Source organism: Perca flavescens, chromosome 19 (assembly GCF_004354835.1).
Source record: "Perca flavescens isolate YP-PL-M2 chromosome 19, PFLA_1.0, whole genome shotgun sequence".
Lineage (NCBI taxonomy): Eukaryota > Metazoa > Chordata > Actinopteri > Perciformes > Percidae > Perca > Perca flavescens.
Window position 1 is genome coordinate 18,716,511 of NC_041349.1, and position 27,562 is coordinate 18,744,072.

At 41.9% G+C, this 27,562-nt stretch overlaps 2 protein-coding genes across 2 annotated transcripts; both read left to right on the forward strand.

Moving 5' to 3' along the window:
- The first annotated feature begins 2,995 nt into the window (after positions 1-2,995).
- Positions 2,996-17,798, forward strand: per1b (period circadian clock 1b). Its single transcript, XM_028606233.1, has 20 exons — positions 2,996-3,194; positions 7,675-8,606; positions 8,850-9,103; positions 9,270-9,391; positions 9,593-9,794; positions 9,952-10,146; positions 10,507-10,585; positions 10,747-10,853; positions 11,136-11,289; positions 11,544-11,814; positions 12,042-12,150; positions 12,363-12,522; positions 12,632-12,741; positions 13,014-13,160; positions 13,701-14,060; positions 14,238-15,013; positions 15,107-15,293; positions 15,673-15,886; positions 16,015-16,165; positions 16,282-17,798. The coding sequence occupies exons 2-20, from the start codon at positions 8,188-8,190 to the stop codon at positions 16,573-16,575; spliced, it is 4,311 nt and encodes a 1,436-aa protein (XP_028462034.1). The 5' UTR covers positions 2,996-3,194; positions 7,675-8,187; the 3' UTR covers positions 16,576-17,798.
- A 1,563-nt stretch (positions 17,799-19,361) lies between these two features.
- pcolceb (procollagen C-endopeptidase enhancer b) lies at positions 19,362-27,270 on the forward strand. The gene is made up of 9 exons (XM_028563669.1): positions 19,362-19,447; positions 20,736-20,844; positions 23,112-23,370; positions 23,716-23,840; positions 24,921-25,057; positions 25,196-25,824; positions 25,962-26,042; positions 26,232-26,402; positions 27,068-27,270. Exons 1-9 carry the CDS (start codon positions 19,362-19,364, stop codon positions 27,196-27,198), a joined length of 1,728 nt encoding a protein of 575 aa, XP_028419470.1. The 3' UTR covers positions 27,199-27,270.
- The last annotated feature ends 292 nt before the right edge of the window (positions 27,271-27,562 follow it).

Genomic DNA, 27,562 nt, shown 5'->3' on the forward strand with positions numbered 1-27,562 from the left:
CCCTTATCCACACACTTTTGTCGTCGTGACAGCATGCTGTGGCGTGTGAGTGTGTGGATAAAGCATTTCACAAAGCCATCGCTGTAAAAAGTACCGTCTGACGTACAGTCAGTTGTATTGTGTTAATAGTGATACGTCATCTGTAAAACGCAGGACCCCGAGCCAATCTGACAGACCGAGCACATCTGGTACCTACACCAGATGACCCGAACCAGCAGTTTTGCACCCAACCGGTCAAGGCAGATGGCCGCCCCCCCTAGAGCCCAGTTCTGTTCGAGGTTTCTTCCTGTTAAAAAGAAGTTTTTCCTCACCGCCGTCGCACCGATGTGCTTGCTCATTGGGGAATTGTTGGGTCCCTGTAAATTGTGTGCGTTGCGTTAGTTTGGTCTAGTCCGCGACCCGTAGGGGTTCCGCAGAGTTACTGTAGCTACGTCATCGCCAAATTATTATTTACTATTTTTTTTTTTTTTATATATATATATATATTTTTTTTTTTTTTTTTTTTTTTTTAAATTACAAACATTGATGATACACTTGAATTGAATTGATCGTCAAATTTCCCTTTAAAAAGGAGTTTATTAAATCAAGTTTTGTTGTGTAATTTAATGTTAGAATGTAATATGTGTAATGTCATTTTATTCTATTTATTTTATTAAAAAAATGTAATTATATTTTTATTAAAAAAAAGTAAATTGTGTCATTTTTCAGTATAAAGTGCGGTAGATGTTGGTTGGCAATGAAAAACTTAAAGGGGTTGTTGAAAGAGGGAAAACCCTGCAGCCTCACAGCAACCTGCTACCTACTCTCCTACTACTATAAACCTGGTCTTATAAACTGTAAACAGAATAACACAATTTCTCTATTAATGCAAAAAAATTATCTTTGGGCACACACACACACCCACGATGCCTATCACGCGTTGACAGAGTCATTTTTCCTGTCACTCTCTGCTTAGAGGAGCTAATAATGCACACCTAATAGCACTATCTATAATTAGCAGATAATTTGACCACTGTAAGGATGAGTACTTTAACAGATGATAATCTTGTGAAACAAATAAAACTACAAATGAATCAAGGTTGGGAAAAACTGGACACCATTAGCAACAACTAATTTAATTGAAGTCATTGAATTGCAGTTTCAGTTGGGATTGCACCATGTTAGTTCAGTCCTGTATTTCAGTGTTTTCCATCCTGTGGCATCAATTGTATGCAACGCTGCCCTCTATCAGACACGTTCATGCTTACATTTGCATCTGCTCATCTGCATTCCTCATACTACTTGCAGATTGCAAATTTTAGCATGCAAACATGCACTGTTCCAAATTTTTCAATGCCCAACAAACAAATCAACTGGAAATAATGTATTTCTTCATATCTAATTTTGACTTCTGTCATGAAATGTTTGTCTGTATTTGTGTGCAGAATGTTTATAACTAGCATATTAATACTAAAAAAATAAAGTGGTTCCATTTCCATGACCTTTGACCTCTTAATTTAATCTTTTGTTCAAAGCATTTCTCAGGCACATTTACACATGGTTAATTTAGTTAATTTAGTTAGTTTTCCAGAGACATGATGTACATTAAATATTGTATGTTGCTTGAAGCATGTAGTATTAGGTACATTTAAAGTGGTAAGCATGACGATGAGGTGCAGTAAACTGGTCTGACTGTAGACACAAGCACCTGCCAGTAGCTGGTGCCAAACACCAGACTATTGGTCAGATGGCTCTGTACAGCTCAACCAACGAAATGCTTTAAATCCAGACTCTCCTCTTCAGAGTCATTCAATTCCATGTTAACATACAGACATTCATCAATGAAGGTTTAATATTCAGTTTAAGATATTAACATTAAACTCTTGCCAGGCCTACTGGTAAGTAATTCTATGCAGCTGCACAAAAACAGTGGTTACTCTCACTGCAGCCAAGTGCAAGCTAGTAAACATCAAAGGAGAGAAAGATCAAGTAAACCAGTAACTGCTAAAGAATTGTCAAGAATTTTAAAAATGGTGCATCCAAGTGAAGAACCAGGTATTGATATAATATACAATTGTGCATACATGATGTATGTTTCTTATTTTAAACATTTTACTCCACTTGTATTTGTATTTAGGATACATTTTAAACACATACTGAATTCAGTGGGATGTAACTAAGTACATTATTTACTGTACTAAATATAATCAACTAATAACTGATGATGATGATTCACACAGTGGCTGGCTTGTGCCCTACAACTGCCTGCACTGTTGACTGTTTACAGCCCTCACCAACCACTCCGTCGGCCGCGTGCCTTCGGAGAGGCCAAGCAGTACAAACGACGTCACCATCTCAGAACACGTTGAAATGTGCATGCAGACTTTGCCGCAGCCGTAAATACGAGGCCAACGCGCAGCAGAAATAGCCTCGTGCTGTTTTCTGCATGGTAAAGAGATACAGTTGACATGATATGGCAGATTTATTGACTTCTTGGCAATATTCATCTAGTTAAATTAATGTAGACTATGAGTGGTTTCAAATAGCCTGCTACTGGCTTGCCTATTTTATGCTTGGGAATAAAATTGAGTTTATACACTTGTGATTTGAAAATATCAACAAAACTTGCTGCGGCATAATTTTTAGGGAATGACAAGATAAATATCACTTCTCAACTCAAAATGATCTCTTAAAGAGTAGCGGTTACAGTTTCAGTGGTGCCAGTGAAACTGTAACGTTAGCCACACTTTGAACAAACTGCTGATGATAACAATATACTGATGCTATTACCCGTACTACGGTCAAGCAAATAGGCCACATCAAGTGTGGGCACTGGCTATACGGCTACGCCCTCTCATGTATGTTTGGAAAACAGCTTAGGACCAGTCACTCTGAAACGTGACTACTGAGCCCCGTGCAGATAGCCCCGCCCTTCTCAGCCAATCGAAACGCGCTGGGTCGGGTTTAGGCGGGGACATTGACTCATGCTGTCCAATCACGGTAGCTGATTCAATAACACATGCAGACCATGTACTTTCACGTGTGTCTCTGCGTGTAAACTACTGTTGGGGGTATGACCAAAATGTTCTAGTTGTGCGATTACAGACCGAACAGCAAAGACAGTCGTTAGTACAGTGATTTCTTTTTTGACTTTGAAGCGCCTCATCGTGGAATATCAAAGCTGTTTTCGTTGATCGTTTTGAAGCATATCTAAGGTAAGCTGTTCGCGTTTGGGTTGTAAATAACATTAGTCGCTGCTGCTTTGTAGCTATGCTAGATGTCACTTCGGCTATCAGTGTACAAATGGCAAACAGCCCTTTATTTAACGGCTTCATATCATAGATTAAGATAAAGCTACTCGGACTTTTCACAATTTATCTACAGTGAAACTGTGCTCTGGTTTAATCTTCTAGGTGTCGCTTCATGTAAATGACGCCATCACGAGTCACGACACGGAAACATTAATTCGTTTGGGTAAAGTTAACGTTAGCTAGCTAGCTAGACTTTCATTGTGTTATTTACGGTGAAAACGTGACGCTATTACACTACTAATAGTAGTTTAGCAAGACTCCTTCCATCCATGGGTGCAACACCGCTTCACGTTTATGTTTAATTATTGGGGTGTATTTTTTAATACACAACTTTGACTGAGCTATTGAAGCAACAGCACATTGTTACAGTTTGTTTTAATTAACGTTACGCGAGTGTAAACTGTACAGTTGTGTTTACTTTTGATCGCTTATACTCCTAATGTGCACATCATCTACTTAAGGCAGATTTGTGCAGATTGCATGCCTGTTGTAATCAACCCATGCTTTTGCATTGCGCACTGCTACACATCACCTACACAGGCTGCATCTAAGCATTCCTCTGTACGTTATACCAAAACATTATCAAAATCACACACACAACACTAGCAAAATATGATTACAATGTGTAGTCATAAATCAGCTATACTAGACTATGTTCACAGTCGACCAATTTAAATGTATTTTCACATTTAGCGAGTGGCACCCATGAAGTACCAAGCTGGCATCCTCTGTGATGTAAAACATGTGGCATTTGTAAGAATAGAGCATCCATCCAGCCCTCTTTCTCTCCCATGTAGTGAAAATAGAAATAATAATAATATTAAATCCAAAACTATTTTGTTTTTAATTAAAGAAAAATCTATACAAATGTATAAACATACAAATGTATACACATGTAATAACAACATAACACATGTCACACATGCCATTTAAGACCCTTAGAAAGGTATAATGTGCAATTTTAAGTTCAGACCATCCCATAAAACGTTTTCAAACAATCAATTGAAAGTGAAAGTACCATACATTGTTAGTTCTGAGGGCCATCCTTCTTTTCTTCACAAACATAAACAACAGTTATAATGCAAATCAAGGCCAAATCACGTGCTTTGACTCCATACATGACCAAAAGGAACATTTCAAGGAAAAAAAGCAAAATACTCTGATGGCAGGCTGGGCGCTTAATGTCTAATGATAAAACTCCATGGCAGCTATATGTCTACATGAAAGTTATTTGTAATTGGCAATTTTCTATTAGTCATGAAAACTTTGTTTGAAGTACCAATGCACAAAGACTTACCAAAACATGCTTTCGCAGATTAGATGTGGAGTTATTGAATGCTGCCAATTCAGTCACCTTTGGCAGGCACATCTGGCATTGCATGATGATACTATTGGCCCTATTTAATTAATTTAAATGAACAACTTTCTTTCAAATGTGGCCAAGGATTTTCGTCATTTTGGGCAGCAGAATTTGATGTTTCAGCTACCATTTCTACTGAAACAGTCTCTGAACTGCTCGCCTGATCCACCTCCATCTCGTTCTCAGTCTCCTACAGTAACGGATGGGATTTGTAATGTAGCGAATTACAATACTTCACTCAACACGTAATCAAGTAAATTTTAAATTACCGATTTTAAAAACTACTTGAAAAATACAAAATAGACAACAAAACTACTCAATACAGTTAACGTGAGTAAATGTATTTAGTTATTTTCCACCTCTGGGCACCATAAAGATGACTTTTTTAACTTATGCATAAGCAAATAAAACTTGATACAGTTTTGCCCCCAGTGAGCAGTATTAATTGTGCATGGATGACAGAAGAGTTGAGATGGCAGTGGCAGAGGTGGTGCAATCCACATTTTATCTCAAGGAAGTACAACTATATATATTTTTTGTAATGCATGTATATTTTTGGTTATAATAGTGTAATCATTTATTAATTAATTTAATAAAGTTTATGTAATAAACTTAGAATATTGTAATGTAATTCTTATTACTTTAAGAGGTCATATGACCATGCGGTTTTCCCATTAATGTATGAAGGGTTTTTCCTCACCCGCATCTGCCCATCATCTTGCATATACAAAAAGACAAACCTCAAGGTGGAGCTGAGACCAGACAGAGCCTATGAGCAGGAGCCGTGTCGTAGGCACCCCCACTATGCAGGGCGAGCTCTCTCATTGGTTCGGAGATCCGACCAATCAGCAGCCGGTAAGCTGGGGGAAAGCACAGCCACGGACACGTGCAGTTGATAGAAAAGCAAAGCAGGCGGAGCTGCTGTGCATGCACTGTTGTACACTAGTAGACAATGATATGTCAGCAGTTTGCATTTCTGCTGTTGTTCAGACAAGGAAATGAAACTGGTACTACTTTGTCATGTCATGATGTTGTTGGGATGGAGCAAAACGTGGTGGGTTCTCTTAGAGAAAATCACACATGATCATTAACGGAGGCATGCCACACCTTCCTGCAGCACCTATGTCCTGCAGCCTTCAGTTCATTGCAGTAGGGAGGTGAAGTCTCTCATGTTATCTTCGAGTTCAGGTGACTTGTTTTGTACAACACGTATCTTATGGTTTTGTGATATTGTGTTGGTATAGCCTGTAGTATAAAACTGTGACCGTTATTGATCTTAAATAACAGGCCAACAGTCCAGTCCTTCATAATACATATTTTTTAGAACTTCTGTATATGGCATATACAGTATATGTGTGTGTGTGTGTGTGAATATTTACATACAATACATACAATATATACAAGGCATATCACATTCAGTAACATTGACTGCAACTAGTGCTGCAACTAATGTTTGTTTTCATTGTAAATATTTCTAATTATTATATTCTTATTGCTTGTTATTGCAGAAGTCAATTTCAAGCAATACACTTTTATTTGTCACATGAAATTGTGAGAGGTACAATTCCAGGGACATGTTATCCATCAACTTGATGATTCATCATAAAGAAGAATGTGGCCGTCATATCGACACACAAAAAAAAGAGTCACCCGGTTGAATGACACCGGCGCTCCAAGATCCAGCTTAGTCCCAGCAAAAGGACACTACAGCTCCCGACATCCCGCTGAAAACTATCGTAGGCACGGAGGCTACCCACTTCACCGTCCGCAGCCTGCACACTGGCTAGCAGGATGCCCAGCAGAGAAGTCGCAATCAGTGTTCAGTTCCTCTACGCTTGCCTCGGTGCCCAACTAAAGCACAATAGTACAAAATATACAGTTCAGCATACATTTTGTGGAGCTGGCATAGAGGCTACTGGAGAGGTCACAACACTATAATATTATATATTACACTATAATACTAATATATAATACAACATTAACCCCCATGCTAATTTTTTGAGTTACATGTAATTCAAATACCCTGGCACTGGATCAGTTGATTTCACATTGATCGTTACACTATAATAATTGCAGTCATTGTGCTGAATAAGTCACTTCCTTGTCTCTGTGTGAGATTGTTTGGAGCTTTACAGATAGACATCAGATGAACACTTGTTTTTGCATTAGCATCATAGAGAGCAGATGTGTTAGATAGTTTGCTTTAGTTAGTTGTCATTAGCTGTGGCACCTGTTATCCTCTTGTCAGCTCTAATGAGCAATCTCAAGCTGGTGGTGACCGCTGTGATCCTGTCCACTTAGCTGTATTAGGTCAGTGCGTCAGGAAAGGAAGCTGAAGTATTTCTGAGCTGTCAGTGCAGGAACGTGACGTCCTGAACATATTGTGCCATGATGCTTTTATTCGAGGGCAGTAAGTAAATGGGGTTGCCTGGCAGCTAGGTGTCTAAAATTGAAAGAATTGACCGACTGACTTGCGTCTTCTTCTGTTTGCGTCTGCAGGGCTTAAAGGATTAAAAGGCATCTTCCTTGCCCAAGAAATAAATAGCACTAGACTTTTACTTGCGTAGGTGGTGGCCTGATAAATACTTTGAGATATTTTACACAAGCAATCCCTATTTTTTTAACAACCCTCTGATGGTGAACTTTGTTGCATCCTCTAGATAAAAGGGGACAGACTAAGCTATGACGACTACCAAAAGGCCCTTGTAATTTCGGCATTAGCGGATGATCACCTGTTCTGTATTTAGATGCATACATACGCACTTGCTGCATGCACATAGGAAAAGGAGATTATTGTCATTCCGTGCTGAACATGGGGTGACTGTTTATTCTAGATAATCTGGGTAAATGCCATGTTTGAACCTTCCTTGGAGGCCAACACAATAAACTGATGATCAGCATTCCTTTTTTTGTGTGTTTTCGTAGCTATAGTCCTTGGGAGATACTTGCAAGACCATGACAAGCAGTTTGTAATATTGTTCCTTCTCTTTCTCTGTCCATCTTTCTCTTTATCTATCTTCTCAGGTAGCACCCAAAGCACCACATCTCTGAAGAGACAAGAGGACCAGATACAGAGTGAAGAGAGTGGGTTTGTTTGTTTTTGCTCTCACCCACAATCTCTCATCCCGTCTTCTGGAGCACTTGTGCCAAGACTGTTTCATAAACAGAAAATCATCTCTTATTTGCATTACTTTGAGTGAAAATTTTTCCTCAAGATAATTGCTGTCTTTTTGGAAAGGCAGCATTCACAGTTTTTGGTCATTTGCGATATTTTGTTTTTACTGCCATTTGAAAATCAGCGCTTTCTGAAAACCTTCAAAGAAGGGCTCACAGCACAAAACTCTTTAATTGATCCACTTTTTTTTTTTTTTTTTTGCTGGAGAAGCAATGAATTTCTCTCCTTAGTTCTTTAAACTACCAGCCAATAACCATGATTCACCTGTGTATAAATAGTAGTCCCACTTAAATTTAAGTTATTCCTGTTTTCACCTTGGCTGACATCTTAATACAGCTGTTCCAGCCTCATCCTACTCTAGTATGAGTTATGACAACTCAAAATCAATGCCCAGCAGCAGCACTCGGGGGCGAGTGGCAAGGGCCGATAAGAAAGACAATGAACAGGAAGCAGAGTCAGAAGGGTTAACCTCTCTGAAAACCAGCAGTGGTCAGCCCAGTGCCAGTGTCACCACTCAGGAGCAGGGAAGTGGAAATGAATGCGGCTCCATTGGCAGCGCGTCTCCCAGTGTGGGGTCTGAAGGTTTGTCCCGAGAACGAAGGGGGCCCAACTCCGATGATATGGATGGACTCTCCAGTGGGAACGACTCTGGTGAGAGGGAAAGCGAGGGCGGGATAGAGAGAGACAACGGGTCACGTGGGCACCAGTCCATACGCAGCTCCCACAGCTCTTCAAACGGCAAAGACTCTGGCATGCTGGAAACCACAGAGAGCAACAAGAGGTAAGAGAAGTTAGGAGACAAAAATCCACATACACAAAAAAGTAAGCAACTGTTTTTTGTTTTTTTTTTTAAACCAAAAAGGCTCTCCTCGCATCTGTTGCTAACACACGCTTATTAGTGTAGACAGCGTCATACAGGGCAGTCCTACACATGCAACTGCGCATGCTAACAATACATGCGTATGCATCTGTTCATCTGTGTGTCACATTGTCATTCACCATCCACCGTAATCTTCTCTCCCAGCTCCAACTCCCAGAGTCTCTCACCTCCCAGCAGCTCCCTGGCCTACAGCCTGCTGTCGACCAGCTCGGAGCATGACCCCCCCTCCACTTCTGGCTGCAGCAGCAACCAGTCGGCGAGGGTCCAGACCCAGAAAGAGCTGATGAAGGCCATCAAGGAGCTGAAGCTCCGCCTACCAACGGAGCGCAAGGCCAAGGGCCACGGCAGCACGATAAATGCACTAAAATACGCCCTTCAGTGTGTCAAACAAGTCAGAGGTGAGGGGGTGTTTTTCTTTGTATCTTCTTAATACCTTGAACAACTCTTCAGGCTTTCGTGCCTTTGTGGCTTTTCGTTGTACAGTATAAATTATGCTCCCTGAATTATGTAATTGTATTTTTACCTATATACAAACCCTGACTGGTTTATGTTTAACAATTCCAGCCAACAAGGAGTACTATCATCAGTGGAGCGTAGAGGAGTGTCATGGCTGCAGTCTGGACTTGTCTGCCTTCACAATTGAGGAGCTTGACAACATCACATCAGAATACACCCTCAAAAACACTGTAAGTTTATACAGTTCTTCTTGCAGTAATTCCTGGATGTCCCCTTTGGGCGGCTACCCGCCAGCACCCCAGACTAACTGGAAGATGAGAGGGCTTGCAGCTTTGATTTATATTTAGAGATCCAATCCACTTGACTTGTTTGTGTTAGACAAATAAGATGCAAACATGCAATACAAAAGGTTTATTTTTTTCCCCCTTTAGGACACTTTCTCCATGGCCGTGTCATTCTTGTCAGGGAAGATCGTTTACGTATCACCCCAGGGCTCGTCCCTGCTGCGCTGTAAGCCAGAGCGTCTCCAGGGGGCCATGTTTTCCGAGCTTTTGGCCCCGCAGGACGTCAGCACTTTCTACAGCGGCACAGCACCCTGCCGCCTGCCAAACTGGGCCTCCTGCATCGGGTTTGGTGAGTAGGCAGAGTGAAATTGGGAAAGGGTTAGAGAAAGGGGGGATGGTATTGTAGAACGTTTTTTTCATAGGCAGTGAAATCTCAAGGGCATGTGATATCTGACAGAAAGTATTTTATCGTATCTGACTCTTTCTCCAACTCCTTTTCCTCTCAGCTTCTCCTCCAGTCGATTGCACTCAGGAGAAGTCCATGTTCTGTCGAATCAGTGCCGACCGGGCGCAGGGCGGCGAGTTGCGCTACTACCCCTTTCGCCTCACGCCCTACCAGCTCACCATCAGAGACTCCGATGATGCTGAGCCACAGCCCTGCTGCCTGCTCATCTCAGAGAGGGTCCACTCCGGATACGAGGGTATAAGTCACGACCATCCCTTTTATTGTAAATTAACCAATGTCCACAAATAAGATGGTTGAATAAGAAAGTGGAGCCACAAAGCTACTTCTTGTCTGAAATTGAGCAGTAGTCAGGCATCCAAACTACCGGAGGTTTCTGATAATTGATTGTCAGCTCAGCTGTGTTCTCATCAGTTCTCATTGTATAATTTAAAACTAGTCAAAAATACACTTCAAACTGGATTATATCATACACACTGAATTGGATGCCGTTCAAAATTGAAAATCAACGTTTATCATATCTATTTAAAGTTAATGGTCAGTCTGTCCTCAAAACATATTTTGAATCTGTTGTATCTGTGTCCTCTGTGCCTCTCAGCTCCTCGTATCCCTGCAGACAAGAGGATCTTCACCACCAGTCACACTCCCAGCTGCCTCTTCCAGGAAGTTGATGAGAGGTCAGTTACTTCAAATCTTTAAGGCCATTATTTGTTTCCATAATAATCAAACATGTCCAAGTGAAAACACAAACTCTTCTATTCATGAACGAATATTTAGTTGCAACTGTTTGCTGCTCTAGGACAGTTACAAACCTACTGTAAATATATTGTGTTTGCAGGGCAGTGCCACTGTTGGGCTACCTGCCTCAGGACTTGGTGGGAACCCCCACCCTGCTCTACATCCACCCTGAAGACAGGCCTATGATGGTGGCAATACATGAGAAAAGTGAGTATATTTGGCACTGGACTCTGTCACTGCTGCCCAAATGTGTCACATACTGGGAACTGGGTTTTTTTCTGTATGGATTTCTACAGGAATCATTTATTTTTTTTCTTTATTTTTGCCCTTATCGTGTATTTACATTTTTGTTGTTGTACTATAGAGTCAGAACTTCTATAGAAATTATAGGATTTTCATATAAAAAGATCATGACCCATGTCTTTCATATACATTGCTTTATTCCACCTCAAGTTTCTTATATATGTCTGCACTGTTGTCTCTCTTCAGTCTTTCAGTTTGCCGGGCAGCCGTTCGACTCTTCACCCTTTAGGATGTGTGCCCGCAGTGGGGAATATGTGACCATCGACACCAGCTGGTCTTCCTTTGTCAACCCCTGGAGCCGGAAGGTGGCATTCATCGTAGGGCGCCACAAAGTCAGAACGTAAGATAACTAGTTTGCTCATTCAAAAACAAATGCTGCCAGAGCATTGATTATAAAATGTTTGCAATTATAACAAATGAGAGGAAATCTGTTATGTGAGTTTCTTTTCCCTCTCAGAAATCAGAGTATTTGTAAAAGGTTCATCCAAAGCCTGAGCAAAATGTACAATTTCAATTCTGGTAGTGGTCCTTTTAAAGCTTGAGTGGTATGCACTGTCCTCTCAAATGGCGCTCTAACGTTATTCCCGTCTCTAGGAGCCCTCTGAATGAAGACGTGTTTGCGACACCGCAGGGCTGCGACACTCTGACCACCACGCCTGACGTCGTGCAGCTGAGCGAGCAGATCCACCGGCTCCTGGTGCAGCCGGTGCACAGCGGCAGCTCTCAGGGCTACAGCTCACTCGGGTCCAGTGGCTCCCGAGGCTCCCGCCATTCACACCGACAGCACCTCAGTGCCGCCTCGTCCAGCGACAGCAACGGCCCCGCCATGAACAAAGCTGCCGCCGCAGCCCCTTTGCACAAACCTGTGAGTCTGAGCAACCAGTGGTTTTAGGTCTAGCCACATTTGAGCCTGTCATGTAGGAAATCTCAACATATAACTGGGATATTGTTAGAGGACTTGTAGATAAACATAGCAGAGGAAAACAAATAGTGGTTATCCTCTGAAATACAGTATATTAAAATAATATATGTAATTCACAGCCACGTCATGCCATGTCTATTAAACAAGTCCGATGCCGTTATTTTTTCCAGATGACGTTCCAGCAGATCTGCAAAAATGTCCACATGGTCAAGACTAATGGGCAGCAGGTTTTCATCGAGTCCCGTAACCGGCTACCGCCCAGAAAAATCACCACCTCAGGTAAAATAAAAGGACCGTTACAGAGTATAGTATAGTAGTGTTATATGGTGTGACAGTCAAACAGCAGTGGATGATGGTTGAACTTAAAAGGGCCAGTAATTAAAAATGTCAGAAGATGTCTGTAACAGACGAGTAAGGAATAAATGAGAAATCTGAGGCATGTTGTTGTGGTTGTTGTTTTAATTTCCTGTTCCTTTCTTTTCTCCATCCAGGCCCAGCAAGCATCAGAGCATTCAGCAGTGACCCAATCCGAGGTTTTATAGCTGACGTGACAATACCACCCAAAGCTTTGATCCCTGCACCACTTGTACCAAAGGAGCCCCCGACTGGCTACTCCTACCAGCAGATCAACTGTCTGGACAGCATCATAAGGTGTGTGTGCAAGCCTAAAGCTGATTCTATCTTATCTTTTTTTTTTTTTTTTTTTTTTTGGGGGGTTTAAATTAATTTACTCATCCAACAATGCTCTGACTCTACGCAGGTACTTGGATAGCTGTAACATTCCTAACACGGTTAAAAGGAAGTGTGGCTCCTACACTACCTCGTCCACGTCTGATGACGACAAACAGCAGGAGGCCAGCAACAACACAGGTACGTTTTGATAATTAACTAGAACAGATTTGGTTCATTATGTAGTTCATTAGCTTGTTTGACTTACAAATATCTTTGATCCACTTATTTAAGTTCGTTTTCCCAGTTTTTTTTTTTTTTTTTTTTTTTTTTTAAATGCAGCATCCTTGTCCATTTGTCTCATGACAACTTCCTAGATTACCAATAAGCATGCTTGTTCATGTATCTGTTTGTGCTTGTCTGGACGGGATCCGATCATTTACAGCAACTTGTTGGACTTATTTTCTCTGCAGGTGGTTCAGTTAACCTTGTAAGTGAACCACCTCCTCTCCCTCCCCTGACCATGGCCACAAAGGCAGAGAGTGTAGCCTCAGTCACGTCGCAGTGTAGCTTCAGCAGCACCATCGTGCATGTGGGAGACAAGAAGCCTCCTGAGTCAGGTGGGAATCCTCAACACTCACACTCTCTGAACCATCAGCAGGTTGTTTCTTTGAAATGAATTTAAAAGCCTTTAAAGATCCTCTCTTTTTCTTTGCAGCCCTACTTGTGTTGACCAGTCTGTTTTCTTTTTTTGTCTTCCTTGCTTGTTTTGCAAAGAAACTGACCAAAAAGTGCTTTTATTACTGTCAGTCTTACAGGTTTTTTCCAAAATTTCTCTTCTATTTCTTTTTGCTTCAAAGTCTCCTCTTTCGCTCTACTCAAATATGTGTTCTTCAGTTTCTACTGCCTTTTTTTGTCTTTTACTGTGATACTGTGTACAGTGCACTAACACGGTACTGTCTATCTACATCATTAGCCACCATAAGCTACTGGTCATACTAGACCAAATAAGGCTGGAGCAACAAAATCCATGAGTGAATTGAATTGAATGCATTTTATGTATTTAACTTTTCATTTGTCAGAAAAAGAATGTGCCGTTTCTTCATTGAAAAGTTACATCACTGCTTTAACTCCCCTTCATGCTTTTTTCTCCGTCACAGACATCATCATGGAGGAGGCCCCAACAACTCCCACTCTTGCTCCTCCTACAACTACATCAACTCCTTCCACCAGCGGTCTGACACCTCCCGCTAACGCAGCAGTCACCTTTTCTCCTCTCCCTCCCCCGCCTCCTCCCCTCCAAGCCACTCAGCCCGAGAGGGATAGCCGGAGAAGTGGAAGTGTAGGAGGAGGGGGGGGCCGGATGGGTCTCACAAAGGAGGTGCTGTCCACCCACACCCAGCAGGAGGAGCAGGCATTCCTTGACCGCTTCAAGGACCTCAGCAAGCTGCATGTTTTCGATCAGACGGTATCTTCGACTCTGCGCTGTCAGACCGCAGCTGCCAACCCTCTGTCACGAGGTAGGGGCACACTGCTCCCACCAGTTGAACACACACACACACACACACACACACACACACACACACACACACACACACACACACACAGTCATGTGTACACAATAATACATGAATTGTTAACCTGCAATAGCTAAAATTGCAAACATTTTGCTTAATTCAGTGTCTCCTCTTTCCCAGGAGTGCGTTGTTCTCGGGATTACCCAGCCGCGGGAAGCAGCACCAGTCACAGACGTGGTCGTGGCGGTAAGAGACTCAAGCAGCAGGAGTCATCGGACCAGCACAGCTCTTTGAACCGGAACGGGAGCCGGTGTGACCCCAGAACCAGCACAGCTCCCATGCCCCTCAACATGCCTATCAGACCCCCAACAAACTCCTCCTCCTGGCCATCTGTAGGCTCCCAGGCCAGCATTCCCGCCGCCCCTTTTGCTCCGGGTATGCTTCCGATCTACCCAGTTTACCCGCCGCTCGCACAGCCCTTACCCGTCCCAGATCCATCACGTTTCCCACCTACCCAGATGGTACCTCCAATGATGGCCCTGGTTCTGCCCAACTACATGTTCCCCCAAATGGGAGCAGCCATCCCTCATCCAGGCCCCACCCCCGGACACTTCTACAATCCTAACTTCACAGAAGGATACACTGTCACCCCAGCAGCTGTCCCCAACACCGTACCCATTCCGGCCACCTGCGCCCCTTCTCGTAGCAGCACCCCCCAGTCCTACAGCCAGACACCTGCTGACCGTGAGGGTGCAGAGTCCCCCCTCTTCCAGTCCCGATGCTCCTCACCTCTCAACCTGTTGCAGCTGGAGGAATCCCCAAGCAACCGCTTAGAGGTGGCCACGGCCCTGGCAGCATCACAGCAAGCCACGCCTTCTGTGCAGGGCAGTGCGGCTGCGGGACAGAGCTCAGCCAATCAGAGGAGCTCTGATGATACCTCCAAGGAGAATGAGAACGTAAGTACACAGACGTTCAAGGACAGGATGTTGAGCTTTGAAAACCATTACATGTCATTTAAAGTGTGTCTTTGTTTTCATCCCCCTCTTTAGGGTGAAGCTAACGAGTCCAACAATGATGCCATGTCCACCTCCAGCGACCTGCTGGATATGTTGCTGCAGGAAGACTCCCGCTCAGGCACCGGCTCAGCCGCCTCTGGGTCAGGGTCCTCTGGCACGAGGTCCTCTGGTTCCGGCTCCGGCTCCAATGGTTGTAGCTCCTCTGGCACCAGCGGCATGAGTAAGTATTCTAAATTTTACCATCACAGAGATTTTAAATCGAAAACCAAATTTTCCTTTTTCAAAGAGTTATGGGTCAGCCTGACAGTGACACTGCCTCCTTTACACAGAGTCCTTCCCGGATAATAGATGTCAAAGGGCATTTTCCCTGAGAGAAATTTTATTTTTTATTTCATTTATAGAAAATGAAACAAAAAATATTCTTATTATATTTCCTCTTAATGTAAGATTTTGAGTTGACTGCATCCACAGTATATAACATTTAGTTAAATGTGAGGCTATACATTTGGGGTTTTGGGCATATTCTGTAAACAAAATCCCACTTTTAATACAAGTCTTCTCACAAATCATTCTCAAATGTCACTTCCTTGTCCATTCAGGCAGCAGCCAGGGCAGCCACACCAGCAAGTACTTTGGCAGTATCGACTCATCAGAGAACGATCGTTCCCGCAAACAGCCAGCAGGGGGCAGCAGTAGTGCTGGAGGGGATGGTGGGGAGGAGCAGTTTATCAAGTGTGTCCTGCAGGACCCCATCTGGCTGCTAATGGCCAACACTGATGACAAAGTCATGATGACCTATCAGCTGCCTGTCAGGTAGGACACTGGGCAAAATGTGACCAGACAACACAGCAGCTTATTTAGTTCAGTTTCACACTTGTTGCGACTCAGCAGCCTCAATGTGGGACCTTCAGTGACCCGTTTTCCCCGTGCTTGTACAACAGAGACATGGAGACTTTGCTGCGAGAAGACCGCGAGGCCTTGAGGAGCATGCAGAAACACCAGCCACGCTTCACCGAGGACCAGAAGAGGGAGCTGAGCCAGGTGCACCCCTGGATCCGCACGGGACGCCTGCCCCAAGCCATCAACATCTCCGTAAGTAACGCAACGCAACCCTAAACTGTGAATGGTTCCAAAATGAATTCCAGTTTAGATACATCAAGTAGCAGGAAAAAGGAAGTCACGTGTGTTCTGTCTCTGGTTTCTTTCAGGGCTGTGCGGGCTGCAAGTCTCCCCCCTCCGTGCCTCCAGCCACTCCATTCGATGTGGAGATCCACGACATTGAGCTGTGCAGTGTGCTGAAAGCTCAGGAAGAGGGCGCCAGAAAGGACGATAAAAATCTGACCGAGACAGCCATGGATGAAACTCAGCCTGAAGATGATGATGATGATGACGTCAAAGAAGAGAAAAGAACCAAACCACAAGACAGCAACCACGACATGACAGCAGCAGAGCCAAGAGCGGCCTCAGAAGATGTGAAAGAGAAGACTCACATGACCCACTGAGTAGTTGGCCAAAGATAAAGAACGTTTCTACGCTGATATTCAGAACATGCGCACCTTCCAAGACCTCCTGTGCCAAAAAAACATTACACAGGGTTTAAAGTTGTTAAAATGGGATTTGCCGGGACATTAAAAAGATGCATATTTATCACGACAGCTTTGACGGGTCAGACGGGACACTTCACGAAGTCTGACTTTGATGACAGCACGCCAGGCGTGGTGTATGGCTGCGCATTCAATGCCTTGGAAAGCACAGGACACGCACACTCTGTTTTTATAGAAGGAATTAGTACGTCAATGTCCTTGTTCTTGTAGTTCTCGGCATATTTATTGAAGTTGTAAGATAATCAGAGAGGACTAAGGTGAATGTGTTACAAAAAGGCGCCTTTACCTAAAGATGGATGTGCTTCACCACAGTGTCCTCCTTCAAGTTTCCCCTCCTGTTCAGGGTTCAGCTTACGAGGAAAAGAAGGGAGCTTATGTGGGACTTTTCTCCTTGTGGAATGTTGTCTGGGATCAACTCGATCCTGTTTCTCCCAATTACTACATTTTTGTTTTGTTTTGTTTTTTTTATGTAAAAGGTTTGCCCGGATTTAAAAAATAAAAATCTTTCACCCTATAGACAAAATGTACAGTTAGAATCATGTTATTTTGTAAACAATGTTATATTTTTTTACACATGCATCCACTGCAAACCAAGAGGATAAATTCCCCAAAGAGTGTCTACTGTCTACTGAAAAATCCAGGATTAAAATCTTGTCCGCTATGAAAGAAAAAACAATCTGTTCACTGTCTTTTAAAGAAAGATGGTGATTCTCGTGACTTGAGGGTTGTACAGTTAATCGTGGGGCAACGTGGCAATCACCAGGAGACTAACATGGACTTACAAGGTTTCTCCTTGGCCGGGTATTAGTTTGTGCATTGGTGTGGGCTCCCCACAGTGAAAAAATGGACAATGATTCTCAGAAATCACTGACAGTAGTTCCCAAACCTTCAGCGGAGGGAGAGGTCTTGTGTTTGCCTCTGTGGTAAGTGGATTTAAACGAAGTGGACCTCTAAAAAGTCTAAAAGTGTTTACTCTCTTTTATGCTCTGTCCCTTTCACTATTCCTCTGTGGCACTGTTCTGGTCATGTGATATCTTTTGCTTTATGGTGTCAGTTTATAAATATTTTTGTGAAATTCTTTGTACGACAAAATACAATAAAAATGACTTTAATCATTTAAATGTGAGGTCTGACTTGCTTTTTTTCTTCTTCTGCAATTAGTTTTATGATTACATCTCTTTGCAGTCTATTTTTGTCGGTGGGTGTTCCGCTAGATACGCAGAAGTGTCCCGAATGAACTGGAAGCAGAGAGCGGAACGGGGCAGCTGCTTTCCTGACCGAACCACAGTCTGCTTCTATTCAGCTGCGGTTTCTACCCAGAGTGGTCACCGCAGCTTAAAAAAAGACAAAGGCATGCCCTCCTTTATAGATAAACACAAAGCGGCAAAGTTGACTCCATTGCACTTTATTGTTATAACAATGACAACAATGATAGTTATGTATGTTGGGTCACTGTGTGAGAGCTGATAAACTAGCTACAAATGAATAGGCCGGTCTAACCCTTCCTAAACAAAATACATTTTGCTGTATAATTTAGCATATTTAAAGTCTATGTTCTATTTTGGTTGAACCTACTGCATTTTTCATTCTTTCCTACATTTACGCTTATTTAGTCCTTACTTTCCACCACTGTGAATTCTGTGGAAAAGAATTTAATCCACATAATAACCCTCACTTGTAAAGTAAATTGTGCGTGTGTGCCCAGGTAGTCTAAAGCCATGCTTGCAGCAGTGCAAGCTGTACTATGCTAAGCTTTAAGCTGAAAGCTTTAATTAGCACTAAACACAAAGCACAGCTGACACAAATCGGGATGTCTTTGGTTTATGACTACATGGCTGCACAGTATTGGACAAATTAAAAATGGATTTTTTTAATTGACAGCAAAAAAATCTGGGGACGAAGAACATACAACAAGCAACAACACCTTGAAATCATAGACTGTAAAAATAAATAGAAAATCTAAAGGGTGTGATACATTAGGACAATGTTGCAAACTTGTAATGACCTCAGAAATAATTTGACATGGCATTGATGACATTGCTACATTACATTAATAATTTTAAGTCATTAGGATTCATCCTCTGGTGAACATTAATGTCTTTACAATTTTTTATAACAAACCATCCAGTGGTTGTTGAGATATTTCTGTATGGGCCAGTGTGGTGGACCAACCAACCAACCAACTGGCAGACCAACATTGCCAAACACAGATGCCTTGCTGCTAGCTGGCGTCGCAGTAAATAGGTAATTATATACACACACACACACACACACACACACACACACACACACACACACACACACACACGTACTCTGTCCATTAGCACACACCTGCAGAAACATATATTTTCCATATATTCCATGACCCTAACAACAACACAGAGCTGGAACATAACGGGCACACTGTACTCTGAACTGTACATACATTGCTTTTGGCCATGAGTCAGTGTAATTCATGTTTTCCCTGTATCAAACAGCCTTCTGTCCTCTCAATATTACATTCATTAACCTTTTCCTTTCTTCTTCTCACAACACGCCTCCTCACCCGTCACTTCCACTTCCCTCCTCATCCTCTCCCCACTCCCCTTTTTGAACCTTGCGTCTCTCCACGCCTCTACTCTTGATTCTCCCTCCTTCCTCTTCTTCTCCTCTCCCATCTTTTCCTAACCTCTGAGGACAGCAGGATGGAGGACAGGGTGTGGACTGTGTGCTTTCTTGTCATTTTGACACTGGGATGGACTGACGCTCAGAGTCACAACAACTTCACCAGGTAAGATGAGATATTTGAGATATATCCCAGTGTGTGTGGCAACTCCATGGCTATCAATGTCTCTCTTGTGCATCTGTTTTCTTGCCTACATCCTGCGTGTGCACATGTGGCATGCCGTTTTCAAGCCCACATCTGTCTAGATTTACTACTGTGTGTGTGTGTGTGTTTTCCTCTGGTTGCAGTATTATGATTACAGAAAGCGCAGTAGAAATAGAAGGTTGCAGTGGAAGATGTGGTTGGCATCCCGTAAACACACAAAATGATAGCATGCTGTAATTGATGTAGTGATTTAACTGGGAAGATGTACAGTAGCTTGCCCTCACGTCTGATATTTTTGTCAAAGCTGGAAATAAATTCTGAATTTTAGCCTCTAAAGCCATAGTTTTGACTCTGTAAATGTTGAATTTCATTTTTAGAGATGCTTGTTAAACCTGCCTTGTGCACTGCTATAGCTACTTCCACACACACACACACACACACACACACACACACACACACACACATATATACAGGGTGTAAACTGAACACAAACAAAATGCCTGTGGGCTTTTCAGCTCCAGAGGGTCAGAAGGGAGGGACTCCACTGCCACTGGGTTTTTCTGACCAAATGCGGCCTTATAGTACTGCAGCACAAACAACGCATGCTTGAAGAGCATGACAGAAAAGAAAAAGGGCCACTAAATGGGTTGATGATCACAAAAATATAAAAGATGACAAATTTTGACCTTTTGTTTCTCCAAGAAACAAGCACAAAGCAACACAAATTTAGCCACAAAGTCAAGTTTGATGATAAAACGCAGCCCATTTTAAAGACTTAAACTAACTGACAAAATGCCAGAGCAGCCAACATCTAAATTAACATGTCTGCTGCTAAATTAGAAGTTAAGGCTTGCCCTGCTTTGATCTGTTTATCTGAGTTTGTGTCACCAAACTCCATGTAAGTGGGCTGTTTAAAGTACCTGCCTGCTAAAAGTAAATATGTGTTACTGGCAACTTTCTTGTGGCACAGCCAGTGTGTGGAGAAATCTCACAGCACATATACTGTATATTGACAGTCTTCCTGGCTTGGTTTGACCAACTTTTAAAGAAAAAAACAAACCAGGATCGAGAGTTCATTGGGAACCTCCCCAGACTCGGGGAACAGAGACAGACTGTGCCACTGTGGTTTTCAGTGTGGATGTCAAAGTGTGTGCATGCGCTCTGCCTTACTACTTTCAGTAAAGCTGTGTTTTCTTCCAGTGCAGCAAGTTGAAAGCAGTCGATGGTGGTTGTGTATTACTCTTTTCAGGCCCATCTTCCACTGTGGAGGCCACCTAGTCACAGACACAGGCATCGTGGCCAGTGAAGGATTCCCCAGTTACTACAAACCCAACAGTAAATGCACCTGGTACATCACTGTGAGTCATTTTTTAAATCACTACACCATTACATTGGACATAAACTCAACAGAGTGGCTGATATTGTCATCTGACCAGGGTGTGCATCAAAAAGAAAATCCAATTCATTCATTTACCAGTTTAGGCCAATATCCTAATCCTAAATTAACTCATTTCATTTCCATTTCTGTATTTAAGATAGAAACAAACAGTGTGGTTACATATAAATGCACTGATAAAAGCATGCTTTCTATTTACTCATGTTGGCACAAGTGCTGAATACTGTATGCATTTTAATCTGGGCTCATTTTACATAAAGAAAAACAACTTTGGGTGCCCAGATAGCTCAGTTGGCAGAGCAGGCGCCCATATGTAGAGGTTTACTCCTCGACCCAGCGTGCCCGTGTTCGGCTCTGACCTGCGGCCCTTTGCTACATGTCATTCCCCCTCTCTCTCCCCTTTCATGTCTTCATCCCTCCCCCAAAAATAAAGTCTGAAAATGTCCAAGAAATAATCTTTAATAAACAAAATTAAAAAAAGCAACTTTATGAAGTGCCCGCCAAAATGTTGTGAATGTCACAGTTTGATAAAAGTTGCCCTTGAAATAATTTTTTTAATTTCCAACACATGGTGAAACTACACAGGTGACCATAATTGGCTGATTAGACCTCCTCTCAGGTGTGAACAGACAGTGCTTGATTGGCATCTCCCTGACTCTCCCGTTAGCTTTGTTACATCAGCTAGGGCAAACAAATTACACCTTTAGCATCCTATTAGTGTGGTGTTTGTTATTATAATTAATAATAGCTTTGGTCACCTTCAACCAATCAGCCAAAATAAGTGAAAACACCTGCATCAGTGTACAATTAAGGATAATGGTAAACATGCTGTAACAGTAGCAAGAAGAGAACATTCATAAAGTCAGCAAACTAATTAAATAACATTAGTTACACAAGCAGCAGCTAAGTTACTCATGCTAACATTAGCCACCATTAGCAACTGGTCATATCAGGCCAAGTGAGGCTATAGTGACAAAAGCTCAGAGTTTATTGAATTGAGCAAGGTTGTATTTAAAAAAAAAAATTGTGAATGAGTTGAACTTCTCAAAATGTAAAAAAATAAATGTCCTATTTTGTCTTTCAGAAATTATAGTGTTGCTTCAAGGTGCTCTTTTTCCATTTATGTGTTAGTTGATAAGATCTTGTAAGACTTTTGTGGGTTGTGTTGAGTTCCAGTTTTAATTCTCATTTAATGCCAACTTTTGAACGTACAGAAATGTGGACTAAAAAGTGAACTGGTGTTGAATTCTATTTGACTTAAAACCAATTTTCCCCTTGAGGAGTTTTAGATTTGGACAAACAAGCTTAAAACAAACAGAGCTTAAAGAGATAAAGCCTACAGCCTCAAAGCAGAATGCATACAATTCTTTCACTATAGATTAAAGTGGCTGTCTTTATACCTTCTCAGCTTGATCTGGAACATACCATCTGCTCAGGTAAACACAGTGTGAGCTAGACTAATACAAAGCTCATAAAGAGTACTAAATAACAAACAAAACCTTAATTTAAGATTCCTTTGTTAACTGCAGACAATCACATTTTATCTTTGGCCACACATACACTTATGAGTGCTCAACTTGAAAAGAAAGTAATTCACTGCAGAACAGTTTTACTGCTTCTCTCACAACTTGGCAGAGCCCTCTCACTGCCTGCGTAGAGGACCTAATGATAAGCACCTGTTGTTACTTTAACTAATTAAGCCGATGATCATCAACAACATGACAAGCAGAACACCAACTTTTAATGCTTTTTACAAGCTTTATTTGGTTTCTTTATAATCTAACTGATAAATGAACAGATTAATTCAAACATTGGATCTAAAATTAATTATTTAACACACAAACAAAAACTGTTAATGTTGGGAAAAATGGCCTAGTAAGGCAGCCTTTTTTAAACTCATGACTCCATCCATGTATTTTAAGACTGTGACATTACACCACATTTATTAATCTAAAAAATGTTTTGTGTATCACTTTATACACATTTCCCCCCCAAAAAAATCGGTTATATTTGGAAAACTTTGAGATATTGACTAGAATTTAAGTTCTGCTGCTTCATCAGTATAGTACATCTTAAAACTACCTTTACAAAAATCTAACACTTCAAAGCAATCTAGGAGGGTATATCAGTTTGTTTTGATGAAAACATTTGACATTTTCCATAATCTGTGGTCACACGAGGCTTTTTCGAACAATCTTTCCTCAAAGCATCACCTGTCGCCCCCTCCAGGTCCCAGAGGGCCACGTGGTTATGCTGTCTTTCCGCCTCTTCGACATGGAGGCTGACCCCACCTGTCGGTATGACTACCTGGACGTCTACAATGGTCACACCCGCTTGGTGCAGAAGCTGGGTCGTTTCTGTGGGACGTTCCGGCCTGGAGCCCTCATCTCCACCTCCAACACCATGATGTTAGACATGGTGTCAGACGATGCTACTGGAGGAAGAGGCTTTCTCGCTTCCTTTAGCGCAGGGAAGCCACATGTGGAAGGTATGGACATGTAATCCCACAGAGACACACAGGCCATGATGAACTACTGAAGATGAAGCTACGCAGTTTTGTGTAGCAATTTTCTAGTAATAGATAGCAGCACTGTGGCCGTATTGGCTGATGTTCTTGCATATTTTTATTGTCTTTGAAAAAGGGTAACACAATCATCTCTGGAATAAACAAATTACTACTATCTGTCAGATATATGAAAGCTTATCAGCATCCCCTTAAAAAGCATATATGTTTCTTTTTGCCTCGAATACAGTACCACAGTCAAAAAACATCCTTCTCTTATTTGAAAGAGGTGCATTAGCATTTCCTCTTTTTTTTTTTCTATTCCCATAGAGAATCAGTTCTGTGGAGGACGTCTGACCAAATCGCAGGGATCTGTCAAGACGCCCAACTGGCCCAACTCTAATTACCCAGCAGGCATCAGCTGCTCCTGGCACATCTCTGTAGAACCAAGCAATGTGAGCTATTGCAATTTGTATTTCTTACTAGTTGTGTACCTAAAATGTCCCCTTTTAAAGACTCAGTGACTTCTCAGAATATCATTATAAACTTAAGGATTTTACGTTAGTCATCAACAGACGTGTTGAAGTCTAAAATTTCAATTCATTTTTGCAGTCTATGCAAAATTGTTTGTTTTTTATTGTGTACTTAGTTAAAATGTTACTCACCAGAAAGAAGGCATTTGAATCGTATTCATGTTTCTGAAATTGGCATGAAATTCTGAAATTGGCATGAAATTCTGAAATTGGCGTGAAATTTTGGTGAAAAGTAATAGCGGGAATCAGCGCTAATGATATTAAGCTAGGCTAAGTAGCTAGGCTAGTTACTAGTCCACTTGGAATGAAATACAAACTTAACAACAGGTCGACACAAAAGCTGTCTAAAATGAATATGTTGCTAGGTTAGCTAGCTAGTTTTTTCTAGCTTGCTAGCTTGAAATAGAAAAGAAATGTTGACTGTTGTGAAGGGACAGAAGGCTTAAATCTGGTTAATAGAAAGCACTGTACAGACTCGTTGGAAAAGGGTAAGAAATGTATAGTAAAATGGTTTTATCCTCAGGTAGAAAAATATCATTATAGATTTTAGAATTTCTAGGTGTGTTGAATAAGGTTAGTTGATGCAGGAGGAGAAACTGAAATAGAAGTGAAGGGGCCCGTCACAAGGAAATGTTCAACCTCAGGTACCTGATCTAGTGTACGTGTGTGTGTGTGCGAGTGTGTGACAGCGGCCTTATGACGAAGTTCAAATGAAAGACTTCATTGAGTGCCTGAAGGTGTGTTCATGTGTACCAAGAGATTGAACGTAAGGAAAGAGGGAAGGAAGCGTGAGCGAGGGAGAGAGTAAATGCCCTTCTGTATTTCAGATGTCTGGCCCTTCTCTTCCTCCTCCACCACTATTACATACTGTACTGCACTGTGCTGGATTCATGAAAACCAGTCAGGAATAAACATGTACCAGCTCACATCATTCATTCCCCATCATAAATTTCATAGTTTGTGCTGGCATGTTTTGTGTGTTCATTGCCACCTCTTCCCCAGGTGATCGAGGTGAAGTTTGTGAAGCTGGACTTGGAGGCTGACCTGTACTGTCGCTACGACTACGTGGCATTGTTCAACGGGGGAGAGAGGGATAACTCGCGGCGGATCGGTAAATTCTGCGGAGATAGGTCACCAGGGTGAGATTACTGATCAGAAATGGGTGGCAAAAGAGACCAAACACTAACGGTTCTTTGCATTTCCACGTGTCTTTTCCCTTTGCTAATCCTCCTCCTTCACACTTTTTTTTCTGTCTATTTTCCCTTTCCTTTAAATAGAACAATAGTGACAAACGGGAACGAGCTCCTTGTCCAGTTCATCTCTGACCTAAGCGTAACGTCAGATGGCTTCATGGCCCACTACTCCAGTGTGCCCCGCGGGTCTCGGACGCCCACCGTCGGGGGAGACTTCATCTTTCGACCTGAGACGACCTCCTCAATGCCACAACGAAAAGTCGTGAAGCCAAGCAAACCCACCAAACCAACCCCCAAACCTAGGCCTGGCCTCCAGCCTAAACCCACCCCAAAACCAACAAAACAGCCACTAGTGAAGAAACCTCCACCACGCAAACCTATCGTCAAGCCTGCAGTCAAGCCCACGGCTAAAGCCAAACCAGCTAAACCCACACCTAAAGCACCTGTGAAAAAGCCTACTCCTAAACCTGGAACTAAATCTACACCCAAACCTAAGATTATTAAGCCAACACTCAAACCATTCTTCAAGCCTAAACCCACACGTAAGCCTGCACCGAAGACCAAGCCCACCTTAAAACCTGGTGTCAAACCAGTAAAGCCAACCTCCAAGAGTGGAGTTAAACCAACAGCCAAACCCAAGATTAAGCCTAAGGTGACACCTAAACCTGGAGTTAGCAAAACAGTTACGAAGAAGCCTTTTGTGAGCAAGAAACGTAAGTGGAAGTAATTGATTTCTAAGTTAACAATCTGCACTTTGCTTTCATGTACACCCGTATCAAGAAGCAAGTTAATGTGCTTATCATGTTTGTGTTTGTTGTCGTGTGTGTGTGTGTGTGTGTGTTTTCTTCAGCTTTACCACTGAACCCACTGTGTATACAAGCCTGTAAGAGGACAGGAACTCTCCATTCCAGCTTCTGCCCTCATGACTTTGGTAAGCGACATCAGCTGCCCCTCGAGTCTGCAGAAAACATAAGCATAACTTGAATATTTAAATTAAAATTATTTAGTTTGGCTGGTTTGGTGTATTGGTGTATAATTTGTAAAAGAAATACCATTCAATTACTTTCTCTTGCTTGGCATTCTTTCTTATTTTTCTCTTTTATACTTATCTGTCTTTCAGTGATTACGGGTAAGGTTACATCTGTGACCACTGGTCCGAGGGGCTCAGCGACAGTTGAGGTATACATAATCAAGGCCTATAAGGCAGGACAACTGAACATCACCAAATCAGGGCCGATCATGTCGGTCACATTGACCTCCACCTGCAAGAGATGCCCTGGGCTACTCAAAGGTACAGTGGAACTAGCTGTATTTACAGCCTCTCTCTGCATATCACACACGTAACATTTGTAAATTTTACCCATAGCATCAACTGTCAGGTAGTGAAAGTTGAAATCAAATGCTAAATCAGGAAACTTTGCTATAGACAGTACGCAACTACTTTGCATTGATCCTGCAGTTTACCCTCTGATGCATAAATAAGGTAAATACTGTGCTTCATACCATGCAATATATTAAAAATAATACTTGCATCAGTTCTTGCAAATACACAAAAAATATAAACTCAGATCAGTTAGTTTCCCTTCTATTTCTAATGTATTACTACAAAGAGCACAAACATTCATTGTATGCAACTGATATGATTCTTTATTTAACCAATATATCCCTATCATAAAAGTCAGTCAATGTAGGAAATAAAACTGTCTGATTACAAATGGAATATGGGATGCAATTGGGTCTTTGTTTGGTTCTTTTTGGAAGTAATTATTGTAATAAAAAATTACTATTATAGAGAGTATAACAAAGAAAAGAGTATTTCAGTATTACTCGCTGATTGAATTGCTACAGTTTATACATTTTTAAATTATATTTGTCCTTAATTTAACCCACCCAGCTCCTCTCAGATTGGTGAGCTGGTATTTAATATATTTTGACATTTTTTTTTGTCTTGTTCAGGCCGAAACTACGTGTTGATGGGAAATGTTGACGCACAGGGCAACGGCCTTCTCAGCCCCTCCAGCTTCACTCTCCTCTATAAGCCCATCCACGCCAAAGCACTGGCCAACCTCTCACGCAAATCGTGCTAACATTACATTTCAGCCCACCAAAGATGGACAGCCCTAACTAGCTGTCTGTCAATGAAACTTAACATGAAGAGTGAAAATATTATCCAAACCTAATTTTTTACACAATGCAATACTGTTGTGAAAATTATTTAAAAGAATAAACATACATCATTAAGTATAATATTTTGTATTTTGTATGTAAATTGTAATATTTCTACGATAAAACATGCGCATCAATAAACCATGATTTTAATATTTCCTTCCTGGTATTTTCCATTAAGTATAACATGAAAAACAAATGTATATCAGACACAGATCAAAACACAGATGAAGTTTATGGTCATTAAATCCACCAACCACCCTGAATTGGGATCTACTGTGTAGG

What these genes read in the sequence shown, in the direction of transcription:
- per1b (XM_028606233.1), top strand. Translation starts at nt 8,188, where the DNA reads ATGAGTTATGACAACTCAAAATCAATGCCCAGCAGCAGCACTCGGGGG. An exon ending in GGTGGCAATACATGAGAAAA is followed by an intron (nt 10,854 to 11,135) that starts GTGAGTATATTT and finishes GTCTCTCTTCAG; the next exon opens with TCTTTCAGTTTGCCGGGCAG. An exon ending in CTCTGGCACCAGCGGCATGA is followed by an intron (nt 15,294 to 15,672) that starts GTAAGTATTCTA and finishes TTGTCCATTCAG; the next exon opens with GCAGCAGCCAGGGCAGCCAC.
- pcolceb (XM_028563669.1), top strand. Translation starts at nt 19,362, where the DNA reads ATGGAGGACAGGGTGTGGACTGTGTGCTTTCTTGTCATTTTGACACTG. An exon ending in AGGGAAGCCACATGTGGAAG is followed by an intron (nt 23,371 to 23,715) that starts GTATGGACATGT and finishes CTATTCCCATAG; the next exon opens with AGAATCAGTTCTGTGGAGGA. An exon ending in TCTCTGTAGAACCAAGCAAT is followed by an intron (nt 23,841 to 24,920) that starts GTGAGCTATTGC and finishes CCTCTTCCCCAG; the next exon opens with GTGATCGAGGTGAAGTTTGT.